General features: G+C 39.8%; 1 protein-coding gene across 1 annotated transcript; it reads left to right on the forward strand.

Moving 5' to 3' along the window:
* Nucleotides 1-259: 259 nt before the first annotated feature.
* On the forward strand, nucleotides 260-7,521 carry ndc80 (NDC80 kinetochore complex component; the record flags this gene model as incomplete). Its single annotated transcript, XM_083905158.1, has 17 exons — nucleotides 260-267; nucleotides 751-843; nucleotides 1,894-1,974; nucleotides 2,268-2,394; nucleotides 2,597-2,769; nucleotides 2,859-2,961; nucleotides 3,068-3,157; nucleotides 3,337-3,430; nucleotides 3,550-3,650; nucleotides 3,969-4,113; nucleotides 4,936-5,141; nucleotides 5,358-5,507; nucleotides 5,592-5,681; nucleotides 5,765-5,857; nucleotides 6,041-6,171; nucleotides 6,279-6,381; nucleotides 7,393-7,521. 17 exons carry the CDS (start codon nucleotides 260-262, stop codon nucleotides 7,519-7,521), a joined length of 1,917 nt encoding a protein of 638 aa, XP_083761284.1.
* Nucleotides 7,522-14,102: the final 6,581 nt, after the last annotated feature.

A 14,102-nucleotide genomic window follows, 5' to 3' on the forward strand; every position in this document is an offset into this window, starting at 1 on the left:
GCCAGGTTAACTCAGGAATATTTGCTATACAGCCAGAAAATACTGAATATTGACCCAAAAGAAAAACAAGACTAGATTTACTTGCTAAACAAGAATGCACTCGCTTCTGTCTATTTTTGCGTCACGGCACAATTTTGGACCACACGACTCACCGTAGACATAATGACGTCACCGCGTCCGGTATATTTGTATTGTTTTGGCGGGTGCGTCCGTTGGTCCTGTTTGAGTTCACTTCGTCCAAACTGATTCTCTACCAACCATGGACCGGTATGTCTCAAATACATATACAGTGCAAATTGTAATAATATAATGCTGTGCTTTAAGTCGGTGTACTGTTAAAATATGCAGAAATAGCGTTGTGTTTTTTGTAACTTCGCTTAGATACAGCCAGACAGTCTCCGTAATGCTAACACTAGTAGCGACCATTGCTAACGGTGATCATTTGTTGGGAGTTTTCGTACTAACGACTAGTTTAATTTCCGCGAAAACGTCTCTAATCCCAACATGTTTATCCCCGTAATGTTAGTTTACCAGAATAAGACTATAGCTACAGCTACCCCATAATACACAGTGGAAATCTGACAGATTATACTGCTACTGTTAGACTGTTTGGACGTGTTTGGGTTTAGATGTAACCGGCATTATCACAACAGTTTGCGGGCTCATGTGTTTTATGATTCGTGTGTCTTTTTTCTGAGCGACTGTTCAATAACGTCAGTTAACGAGCCAATAATGATTACTTGTGTGCAGTGGAAGGATGAGTCGAGTCAGCAGACATTCAGAGCAGCCGATGCGAGTGCAGGACCCCAACAGGATAAGCATGATGTACACAACGCCCCAGAGGTTTGTTTGAAATCACATCAATTGAAACCACCCATCCATACTTTACCCTTTTGTTATATTATTTGTGGTTGATGTCGCCTAATGTGACACTTTGTAATAAATGTAAAGCAACTGGCCATAAAATCCTCTTATTGTGTCACAGAGACTCAGGAATAATGTTCATATAACATACTGAACTCACCAACAACAACAGTACAGCCAAAATATTCACATTAAAAAAAATATTTTGCAGACTGCAAATCATGTTTATGTTTTGAAATCATGTTTTGGCATGTGGTGCCATCTACCACCGTCAACCAATCATTGCAGTCAGTAGAGTCTCAGCTTCCGAGCAACCACGGGTATCCAGTAACGTCACAAAACTAAACCTAAAAGACCTCTGTATTTTGAATTTGAATGTAGAAACCGTTTTTGGCCACATTCTTACATATGGCACCTGTAATAATGCACTTTTTTAAAATGTATTTTTGAAAAAAATCTTTGTTTCCAGACAGGGATATTTCCTTGTGACTTATTATGATCTCAGTGAATTCATTATTTTCACTAAAGTATCTTTTATATGTGCATTGTTTCTGACCATAAGTGCAGACAGAAGATTAAGAATCTATAAAAGTTATAATTAAACATGTTTTTTAGTCATCTCAATAATATCATGAATCGCAATTATTATGGTCACGTTAATCATGGTGGGAAACTTTTACATCGTCCCATGCCTACTGCACGGATTAGATATAGCATAAAATCACCAATTAGTTCATTTTATACCGCTTTAATCTCCAAATGAAGGTCATTGGGAGAGCTGGGGTAAATCCCAGCTGACACAGGGCAAAAGGTGGGGTTGAAAAAATAATGTTATTCCTGTCATGTCAGTGATAATTAGTGTACCTGTATGAAAAACTGTTACTGTAAACAAAGATTTTACGGGATGCAAACAAGAGGCCATAAAAAAATATTTCTATGTAGGATGAAAGCAGGATGAAAGCAGCTTTGAATGTGAGTTCGGCAAGGTGAACGACTTCTGTTTGTACAGTTTTGTTTTTTTGTTTACAGTAAGCCTTCCTTTGGAAAGCTCAACATAGCCAAACCCCAGTCAGGGACTTCTGAAAGACGGACCAGTTTCTTTGGCACACGGTAGGTGAACTTTTTTTTTTTTTTTTTTTTTGCAGAAAATTACAATTGCATCACAACATAATGACTGAACAGAATGAGACATTAATAAAGGGAGTGTAACACACGTTGTACCAGCTCAAGAACATGTCTATATGTTAATGTCCTGTGATGAATATACATTTTACATGTGAAAAATGTGTGACAATTATTGTGGTAAAAGGTAAATTTGATCAACTGAAATAAAACTGTGCAGTCTTTATTTATTATTCTAAATTAAATGTTTAATATCTTGTTTGTTCATATTTTGCCTGCAGGACTAGTGGAGCTGGCATGCCTCGCAATAGCACCATGTCCGGCTTTGGAGCAACTGAGAAGATCAAAGATGCCAGGCCTCTGCATGACAAATCTTATGTTCAGCAGTGCATCAGGCAGCTGCATGAGGTAAAAACCCAAGGCACAATACAAGTGTCTTTGCTAGTTTCAGAATTGAAACTGTTATAATTTTGCTTTTCACTTGTTTTGTTTATGAAATTAATTTTAAACATATCCTGTTACACATTTGTGGACATTTTTATATTACAGTTATGATCTTGGACTCTAGTTATATATTTATATTCAGCCACTCTTTCTTATATCTTTCTAGTTCTTGACAGAGCAAAGTTACCCTGGCACTTTGTCGGCCAAGACACTCCAGTCTCCCTCTACCAAGGAGTTTGTGAAGATGTTTGAGTTCATCTATTGCCAGCTGGATCCAACCTTTGAGATGCCAAACTCAAAAGTTGAGGAAGAGGTTCCAGCTATCTTAAAATCCTTGAGGTAAAACACATTTGGTTTGAAGTATATTATCTAGTTATTTAATATAGTAAATAAATTACCTATTCATTTGTTTTTGTTTATGTTTTAAGGTATCCTTTTGTGCTCTCCAAGAGTTCGATGTACTCTGTTGGAGCTCCCCATACATGGCCTCAGGCCCTGGGTGCTCTCATGTGGTTAATTGACAACGTCAAGGTGAGAAGCAAGCATCAGTGCACTCTTTTCTTTTTAAACTATGTTCATGAGTGTAGGATTAATTCAATAATAAAGAATGTTCAAATAAAGAATGCTTGTGTTTCAGATCATTTGGAGTTTTAGTAAACAAGATATGCTGTTCAGCGACTTCTTTGAAGACAATGACAATATTGAGGATGGGGCCGAGTTTAATAAGGTATTTTGTTGTTGGAAAAAAGATGTACCTGTAACACAATTAACAGTTTGTGTATTCATAAAGATACCGTTTTTGTTATAAACCTATTCTTAATTTCCTTTGCTTGTTAACTGGAGTCCACAGCATACAGTTTTTCTTGATCCTTATCTCTCTATTTAACCTTTTTTTAATGTGTTCAGCTCTTCCTGGATTTCACAGCTGAAACATACTCCAAGTACATGCAGGGTGATGACACATTTGAACATGAGGATGAAACATTCTTCACAAAACTAAGTAAACACAGCATATTTATAGAAAATATAATTAATAACAATTATGCATTTTTCTTTTAATTCCTCAGATTTTTCTGTTGTTGGAAATTTAACAAGAGGTGTGTGTTTGTATCTTCACAGAGAAGCTTTACAATGTCGATGAAGGCTTGCTGGCCTCGATGCAGGAGAAACACAGAATACTCAGTGATGAGCTTGAACAACTGGAAAAGGAAAGCCACACGGTAAGAGCAGTCGTTATCATGCAGGCAAATTAGATTCTGACTTTAAATGCCATTAACATTATTTATATTAAGCAAGGGTATTTGTACAGCACTGATCCTCAGTAGGAAAAAGTGAGAACATAAACACTAACATTAAAAACTACACAAAGGGAAAGACAATGGAGAAAACTGACTAATGTTTCAAATTTAGCTGTGGCTAAAATATATTTTAGCGTTTGGGTTTTGAAAAATTGCATTTGACTGTGCTCTGCTCACTCAATAATATGTAGGCAGGAACAACTAACCATACGGAATATTTACTGTATCTCTCATGGATAGGATCGTTTAATGACCAAGAGGATGGCAAAAGTGAAGCTGCAAGCAGACCTCAAGAAAGTCAAGAGTTATCGGAGCAACCTGGAGTCTTTTAAAGCTAACATGGAAAACAAAGCTTCAGAACTGAATGATGAGCTGGAAACCACAGGTAAACATAATAGTCAGCCAAGTCTTTGGCAGGATGTACATGTGTTTTACAGGTCTAAGTATAATAGGGGCTGTAGTTTTGGGTGTACTGGTATATATATATAGTCTGGTATTATATCCTGGCTGAGATCCTGTCTTCATTTGAAACCCTGTTTAAAGTCCCTGTGTTAGAAATATATGTATTTTTTATATGGGGCGGTGGGGGCGTGGCCACACTATTTTGGTCTACCAGCTCAAATGGGGACCAGAGTCCCCGTTTCGTCAGTGTTTGTACACAATATTTGCATAACAGTAACGTGCATATACATTAAATTCCACCATTTTGGTCGCAGTTTAACGACAATGCACATAAACTAGTTTAGCAGCAGTCCTCCACCCTCTCTCTCCCTCTTCCTGTTTATCAGCAGCACCTGCAGCCTTCTGCTTCTCTACTTCATTTCCTCATCTGTAGGAAATGGAAATTCTGTGTGTTTTTTATTATGGTAAGTCACATTCTCAGAACGAAGACATCTTAGCTAGCTCCTGAACCAAAGGCAGTCGTGTAGGAGCAGATGCAGTTACTGGCAGCAAACGGGCAAACTGTTTGCAAAGTGTGCAGAGGGTTTTTATATCGCATTACAGCATTTGAGGAGGAGTTATTCTAGCTGTCAGCGAGCCATATTTATAGACATGCCTTAAAAATCCTCAACAGAACAATGAAGGGAAAGTGAAACAGCACCTAAAATGGCCAACTGCTATTTAAAAAGCAGCAACATCTGTTTCCAATCTGAACTGTGGATCAGTTGTGATGAACTATAAGCGTATCTCCTCATTCATTTTGCAGTCAGTCATCTGGAGTCTCTAAAACACGAGCAGGATGAACTGCAGCACCGGCTGCGAAATCAGAAGTTTACTCCAGCTGACGTCGAGAGGATCAACAGAGAGAAAAGAGAACTCCAGCAGACCATCTCCAGTCTCGCCAAGTCTCTCGAGGAAGCTGAACAGCACAAGTGGAATGAAGAGATTGCTCTGGCCAAAGTGAAAGAGAAGGTACTTTATTCGTAGTGTGTAAGGAGCAGGGTTTGATTTATTTTGTGATGAACACGATGTATGCGTCATGCGATATTCTGAAATTGTCTAGCATTCTCTGACTTGAAATCTGTATTTTTATACAAATGGATGATGGTTTGACTGGAAAAGGTCGACTTGGGAATCATCAGATGTGGCTCATAATATTTTGACCTTGTTTTGTTTATTTCCCTCTAGGCTGAGTTGAAGGTAGCAGAGTACCACAAGCTGGCACGCAAACTCAAGCTGATACCAGTGTCTGCAGAAAATGCTTGTGGTCATGATTTTGAGATCAAACCATTTGATTGTGGACCCAGCAGCACGGTTCAGCATAAAACACATATACAGGTACATCCACCGTACAGCATTTCATGTTTAAATTCAATTCTCAATGCACAAGAACAAACTATTTTACGTTATTATTTGTGATAGATTTCTCTGAGAAAACTGATCAGTGATGTTGAAGAGGAGAACACTCGATTAACCAACATGAACCTCAGTCTGGAAGAGTCCTGTGAACAGGTAATGAAGCTGTTACACTGCTGTTTTTGTCTCCAGACAACGTGATTGTGAATCAACACCGTTTGTGTGCTTTTGTGTTTTAGTTGTATTCTAATATTTTGGACAAGTCCAATGATCTGAAGCAGCTGAGGGAGCAGGTTCGCAAGCTGGATGAACGGTTGGATGCTGACATGCAGGTAAAGTAAAAATGTCATGTGATGTGACACCGCTGGGTTTTTGTTGAACACGCATAATGTAAACAGTGCTTCACAAATGAAATATAGAAAGCCAGATAGAAAGAATGGTTTGTGGCCCAAAATGCACAATCAATTCATAAGATGTACTTGATTCTAGTTTCTCAAATGTTTATGTCTGTGCAGGAGCTGGCACGAGAGGAACAGGAATGGGCAGAAGAGATGGAGTCTGTGGAAAATCATCGTAAACTCCTGGAGAAGAAAGTAAACTATGGTTATGATGAAGCAGTGCAACAGATGAAGGCAGCACAGCAACAGTAAGTGACCTTTTAATAAATAATGTGTGAGCTTTAACATATTAGGGGCTGCTTGTTTCTTCAGTCTTACTTTGACAGTGAAAGACCTGTGATCCTGTCTTCTCCAGGTACCACCTGGTATTGCAGGAGACCAACGAGGAGAGGCGAACGGTAGCCAACAACCTGGCTTCTGTGTTTACCACAGTTGCTAACCGCGTGTCAATCACAGAGGTAACTTTCTTGCACCACCATGTCTGTTTCAAGTGCTGTGAGGAAGGATCTGTGTTGGAAAAGGTCTGAAATATTCGTAGCGCAGACATCTGTACACAAAGCGTGTCTCAAATCGAATGATTGTCCAACAGAGCAGCGTTACAGCTCCTTGTCAGAGATGATCTGTGTCCACACTATAGCCTCTTTCACACTAAAATCAGTGATTTTTAAATTCGGGGGAAGCTGCTTTAAAAAATGCAGTTAACACTAAATCCAACCCAGTGCCACTGGAAAAATAAACAGGTTTTAAAGGTCCCGTATAAGGCAAAATCAACTTTTTAATCATTTAAATCCTTATATTTGGGACTCTGGAGGTCCTATCAGTCAGCAAAGTGTGAGAAAAGATGACTCACTCATGTTTTTGTGCTCCTCCTCAGTCTAAGTACAGGAGATAAAACACGCAATGTTGACTTCTGCACTCATTGGGAGGTCAGATTGTGCGAAATTCCTGGAATTCCGCGAAAAGTTCTACTCTTGGCTCCACAGTGCAGCACAGAGTTCTACACAAACTTCCAGCCTCAGAGGATTTATCTGTCCAGTGGATACATGTTATATATGACGGCAATGTGCCTGCTAGAGCCTGCAAATGATCACTTTTCCTTCACTTTTAACTTTTTTTTTTTTTCTACATTACATTACATACCAATTATGTTTCATGTGTGTACACTGGGCATGTGTGGAGGAGATGAACTGCTTATCTCCTTCACAGTTTATTATTTAGTTTAAAAAAGAAAAAATTGGGTCACTGCGTTGTCTCTGACAAAAGGTCTTAGTGCATCCTTTTTCCCAAGCATAGTCAAGTTGAGCATAACCATTTGAAGCATTTCTTTGGTCAGTCCTTCACCAAACATCTTACAGTTTTACGCCCAGAAATAACATTTATCCAGAGACCTGCATTAGTATCGGGGTAAGGCGGTGTGGCTGTTCTCAGCTGTTCTCACCTCTGTCCCTCATGGATTCTTTGTCTTACAGAAGTGCTTGGAGGATCTGCACCGGAAAGTACAGCGTGTCTGTTCTAAGGCCGGAGAAGAAGATGCATCTGCTATTCAGAGGATGCAGGAAACGTTGAAGAGTTTCAAGTCTAAGGCAGCAAGTTTGTAAAGAGAGATAACAGCACAGAGGCCTCAAGGTCATTTGTATTTTTTTAGTTTTTATCTTTGAAAGAAGAAAAAACTTTGTCATCAATTAATTGATTAAAACTCTCTTCAACTCCCTTCATTGTTAGCTTGGCAATTAGACATATTATGTCATATATTATATGACTCATAACCTGAGATAAACAGAAAGTGTGTTTTTGCAGTCATTGTACATACACAGCAATTGTGTTAAGCTGTTTGAATTGATCAGTTTTATTATATATTTACAGGTTTTCATGTCTTATCTTATCAAAACGTTTCTTTTTGATTGTTGCATTAATAAACATTTGCAAAATAAAAATGACTAGACACCAGATAAAAAAGGCCGGGTTTTTTTTGTATGTTTTAAAATGAAATTCTTTGGTATTAAAAGTTAAGATGCAAGCAAGAGAATTGTTTTGTTTTTTGCTCTTTCTTTGCTTTCTCTAGTTATTTTAATCAGATATTTTAAATGATCAGAAAACGTTCTGTAATATCTTTGTCAGTATGTTGTCTATAAAGCCTTTCTTGGTTTGTGATTGCAGGATGGAGCGTCAGTCCTTCGTCACTGGTCACACTCTTCCTCAGTAGGTGGTTCAAGCCACTAGAAGGCAGCACACACCACTGCTAAGAGACACAGTTGGTTGTTGGAAACATGCATGTTCTTTCTGTTTCCCTTTTATTTTCATGTAGGGTGTTATGTTAAAGAAGCACATTTGGTGTCGGTGTCACTTTGGGAATAACGGAATAATAACATTAACAACATCCACTGTCTGAGCAGCTTTAATAATCGGTTTGTGTTCTTTTGATATATTATTCCAAACTTTCTTAACTGTTCACTTATGTTGCTAAATCCAGCTTTTTGTAAGATGTTTCTTGGTTTGATCACAATGGAAAAGCACCACCACCAGCACCAAAAGTTTAGTCAGTTTAAATGTTTTACTCTTTGTTCTGCACTTTGTAATCTGTTTACATTTCACTGCAATGCTTTGTCAAACTGTCTTATAAAAATTTCAGGCTCCAGAGAACCAAGTAATCTTGTCGACGTTGATATTCAGCTGCTCCTCTTGGTCGTGATGATGTCGGTAAACCGTTTCAGAAAAGTACTTTTCAATAACTAAGTTTCACTGAAATGATAAGGACGTTGATTTAAATGTTCACTTTCCTATAATGAATCGTTAACATTTTAAACATTCAGAGCCTCTTCTCATGTAAAAGTGCCCCAAAATAGACTTTTAAATGCGACTATATTGTGAGGATGAGTCTTTCATTAATATTTCATAGATTAGCAAAATTATATGCTGATGAATTGGCAATGAAAACAATTGTAAACTGAAATCCATACAGTATATCTGTGAAGTTATTTCCTTTTTGAAAGTGTTTCAAGCCAGGCTCACCGTGTCATCCTGGGATTTACCGTGATGGAACCAAATTTGGAAAAATTGACCTCATGTCGATAAAGTAGCGTCTAGGACGTTTTCACAGGAGGAATGTTTAAAATCTGTCGGAGGTGTGAAGCGTGAGAAAGGTTTTTGGCAGACATGGTGAGGAGAGATGAGGTGATGGTGAGGGCCTCCATGGAGAGAGTGGGGATGAAAAATGTGATGGATAACTTCCACCGCTGTGTGGGTGCTTGTATCTGTTACTTCTTTAGGACTTTTTCTGGCCTCAACACTGACCTTGTTAGGATCGGTAGACCTCCTGAAGACCAAAAACCTGGTCCTAATGAGGCAGAATCTCTTTCTTAGGAACTGGTTAAGTTTAGATCTAAGTTTTGAATTGTTCAGTTACAATTAGACTAACGCTTTGTTTAGGCTGTTTGAATGAATTGAAGTCAATCCAAAGAGGAATAGCTGCATAAGTCTGTGTGTGTGTGAGCTGGTGCTCTTTGTTGACAGCTACAGAGACTTTATTCAACTAAACTAAGGCAGACTTCTTGTGTATTTACCACATCTCACATGGACAGGTGGCATCCATACGATCCAATCGGCCTGAAATCGGAAGACGTCCACGATTGTTGGAAAGGCCAAATCGGGACCGCAGTGTGGCCAATTGTTGTTTAGTGTGGAGCAGGATTGAGCCTTTCAGCTCTCTGGTTCTCAAAATAGCGTTGTTTAGATCTTGCGTCACCCAGTGACACTGTATACACACAAATGCTCCATCTGTAAATGTAATGTTTCATCTGAATCAGGTGTGTTGGAGCAGGGCAACATCTAAAACATGGCAGGGCAGTGTTCCCTGAGGACCAGGGTTGGGGAAACACTGGTTTAAGGCATAGATTTAGGCATGAGGTATGAGTCAGTCCCTTAATGCAAATGAATGTCAATATAGTGATTCTGAATTATCATCATATTGTGTTTTGCCTATGGCCCTCAGTCTGTGTGGACCCGTTTAATGATGGATCGCTGCAGTCAAAGACATGCACCATGAATTCTTAAACCACTGCATGTTCCTGCTCTCACACAGGGGAAGTGAGTGTGACCTGGCTGAGGGCAAAGTCTTCACTATTCCAGGGATTGTGTGTGAATAACTGCCGAGGGGCCTCTAAAAGAGCGAGTTGTGAGGAGGAGGAGGAGGTTATGTGATGTGTGGTGTGCACATGAGACCTAGGTACCATGAAAAGGGTTATCTTCTGTGACCTGCAGGGTGCATGTTGCTTCTTTGACATTTACCACAAGGCTTTCAGTAGCTAATCCTTCATATCAGCGTCTGGCAGACAAAGTGGTGCAGCAAGGTGCTAATGTGGAGTCTTATTTGGGGTTAATTTCGCTCGTCTGCCACTAGAATATGTTCTGCAGATGTGGGGGGAAACGGGTGCAGAGAGTTAGAGGGAGATAAAGAGAGGAAGCAAACTCTTGTCTCGCTGTGCTATGCTTTCTCCTATTTTCTTTCCCCTACCTGTCAAAACACTGTTGTGCAGCTGAAATCCATCTTTGCTGAGACCGACATGATGACTTGCTCTGGCATTTTGAGTCCTGTTCCAGCAGCTAATTGTGTCCAGATTTAGAAGACAAATCAACTGGTGCTGTTGTAGCTGTGTGGCAAAACCGCACTAGTGCTGCAACGATTTTCAGACGTGACGAAGGTTATTATCTTTCTTGGTGCACAGCACAGACTGTTGTTCATTTTGTGCATAACTCTGCCATAGCCAGATTATTACTGTGTAAGTATTTGGTGCTTGATTTAAACCGATTTTGCACACTTCAGTAGTTTAAGTACTTGCTATTTTTAACTTCACACCTTATGCATTTGGCACTTGAATATGCAAGTGCTGCTATAATTGCATCGCAGTTATCGGTGTGTTTTTGTTATGGATGTGTGCTTTCAGTTAGGGATGGGAATTTCTTACTATCTCACGATTCTGATTTTTGGGGCTACGATTCGATTGCGTCAATCTATAGTTGTGCAACAGATGATCAATTCCAGTCTGCTTTGCAAGGCAGAATGACAAATGGAGACATTAAAGTTTCTTTTTCAGGTTTATTAAGTTTAACACATTTATCTGTGCTTAGATGGAATTGTTGTAACTGCTGCATAAAAGCAATATCACATATTTATGGTGGCCCTTAGGTGCAAAATGCAAATCAAAAAACACAAACGCAAAAACATAAATGCAAATCAAAAAGCACAAATGCAAATCAAAAAACACAAATGCAAAACCAAAAAACACAAATGCAAAACCAAAAAACATAAATGCAAAACCACAAACGCAAATCGGAAAACACAAATGTAAATCAAAAAACACAAACGCAAATCACAAGACACAAGCGCAAAACAAAAAACTCAAATCACAATACACATATGCAAGAGGCAGCGTTGAACTCACCTTGTTGAGGCTACAGTCTTCACTGCAGGTTTTAATCCCGCATCGAGCAGAAAACACAAAAACATTAACTCAACGGAAGAGGTCTGTTTCGTGATTTCCATTTCGAGTGCAGACAAAAAGACACCTGATGTGATGTGATTTGATTTTTTTTTTTTTCACACCATAGTCTATACTTTATTTCATGAGAAAACAAACAAGAAAAGCATAACTTCCTTCGAAGGGTTGAAATATGATTTTGCAACATTTCGCTCTTTGTGAAGTGCAATTTTTTGGAGCTCTCATGTGTTTTGTGCAGTTTTCACGGTGGCAGCCTCGCGAGGAAAAGACAGCGTCTGCTTGTCTGCCCTGACGTTTGTAAGTACATATCTTCACAGATAAGTACTTGTGCAGACATTATGTGAGATGCAAACTCCCGCGTTTGGCAAGATCTTTTCAGCATAATTCCTCTGACAACAGGTCGTCATGTGATGAGAGGAAAAGAACACTAAAAATAAAACTACTGAACCCTACCTGTCATCACAAGTGTTTGTCTGACAGCTTTTTCCAGTCTCCCCTCAGTGCTCCTGATGCATGCGAGGCCTCCTCCTTGTTGTGTCTCCTTTGATGACGCTGCCCTTTGTTGACATTATGTCGGCTTCCTCCACAACTTCATGGCACGTGTTGACAGTTCGCTGTGTGCTCAGACTCCGCGTGAAGTGCTGCAATCAGGGTGTCTTTTGTTGAATAAATAGACGTAGTGAGTGACCAGGTTTGAGGCACAGCAGGTTTTTCCATTTCACTTCACTCATAATCCAGCCAAGGCACAAAAAACCTGCCACAAATCTGCCACAGATCGAGGCCGAAAACACTACAAAGTATGTCCCTTAGTGATGTAACAGATGTCGGGTGCTGCAGAAAGTAAATGGTAGCGACATTTGACTATTAATGCTAGTGCAGTGCCCGTAGGAACTATCTATTCCTATAGTGGGAGCTGAAGAAGATATGGTAATGCATGATAAGGAACATAAAGGCTAACAGTACAAACACTGTGCAACTTCATTAGGCACAACACAACTTGCGTGGCTGACAGTCACAACGGCTAGCTACGCTAATGCTAATTGAAAATCAAAACATTTGCGTTGTGCCTAATGAGGTTGCACAGTGTTTGCTTTATGTTAGCCCTACGCTAATCGTTGCGAGCTTGCATTTGGAAATGGGTTCGCCAAGTTAGCCGCAAAGTAGTAGCATGCTAATGCAAAATAAATATGTGCTCGCGTATTGCTGAATGGAAACCGACTTCGTCGTTTCAGTATAACACCATGTTCTGAGGTGAACCGTGTGAAAATGTCTCACCCACCGTGAGGACAGCCTCTTCACTCCCACCTCCCCGTTCCAGACAGCGCAGCTGCTGCTGATGAGCCGCTGCCTGGTGTAAAGTATTCAGTTGTTTTCCTTTAAATTTAGTTTCCCCAAAGGAGCATTTATATTTGTAGGTAGGTGATGCATAAAACTCCTCAGGGGTGAACATACACATCATTTAAAATATACAGAAAAGTGTATTAAATGTCAAGTTTAATGCAGAGAATATTTTTTTGTGCAGTCTTACATGCTAATGAAAAAGCTGGGCAAAATGTCTAAACAACAGCAGGTGAGGCAGATGCATCCTGACCTATAATCCCCCCTGGAGACTCTTCTGGAACTCCTATTCCTAGAACAATATGACTTGAATTAGTTACCGTGCCTGGAGAGGAAATAGTATAGCATGTTGGTGCAGAAAATTGGGTGAAAAGATTCAACTTATAGGCTTCGAGTTTTGCCAAAGTATGATGTGCGGTGCTGGTTTTCGTTTTTTCCCACACGGAGTAGAGACGAGCACTTTTTTTTTTTCAGTCAACTCTGTGTACCTCAAAAGGTTAAAAGCACAGCAGAGACATTACAGAGGTCAATGTTTTTATTTCCTGTTCTGGTCTTCTGTCCTAAAGAGTTATCCAATTTACGGTGGCGTTTAAAGCACTTTTTCCCGCCATATGGCATAACTTAAACGATTCGGAGGGCAAATAAACATGACATGCTATGATTCTCCTTCTGCTCTGCACTTGTTTTTCCTGTGAAATAGCCTTTAAACGTGTGTGTTCATATACATCTATATCTATATATAGATATAGATATATATTCTACTTGCAAATAGATTTTTGTCAGAGTTTGATGATGTGTGTGAGTGAATTGTCGGGCAGCAGCCGAACAGCAGATATCACATTTCCATCAGTTGTGTCTCGGCTCACTCAGGCCTGCATGGGTGTTATTAAGGCACTACGAGGAGTCATAGGAAGGTCATTGCAAACCATCAAAGGTCACCGCGGGGTTATAAAGGGGCCGTGAGTCAGAGGTTTGAACTGTTTGCTCCCTGCTTTTGCTCTGTGAGTCATTTTCTGGCTTAGTGGGATTCATTTCAGGGTCCATTCACCTCAGAGAGAGAGGGAGGGAGGGGGGGTAACAGATGTCTGTTCTGGGATCAAAAGGCTTGTAAATACTTGTGAACGTATATCTAAGGATCTTACGCGCTAATGTTTGCAATCTTTGCTTGTCGCTGTGCCTCCCAAATCATTTATATTCCGTTCGAGTGCCAAAATGTGACGTCTTGCTTTTAATGAGCACCTGGTGGCTCTTTACATCGGATGTAAACGTCTCGGACGACCTGGACTTTGGTCTGGCTTTTGCATCTTTTCTCTGAGAGGGAATCTTGAATGGTAAAACTGTAATGT

The sequence above is a fragment of the Microchirus variegatus genome, assembly GCF_963457635.1.
Source record: "Microchirus variegatus genome assembly, chromosome: 18".
In the NCBI taxonomy this organism is placed as follows: Eukaryota; Metazoa; Chordata; class Actinopteri; order Pleuronectiformes; family Soleidae; genus Microchirus; species Microchirus variegatus.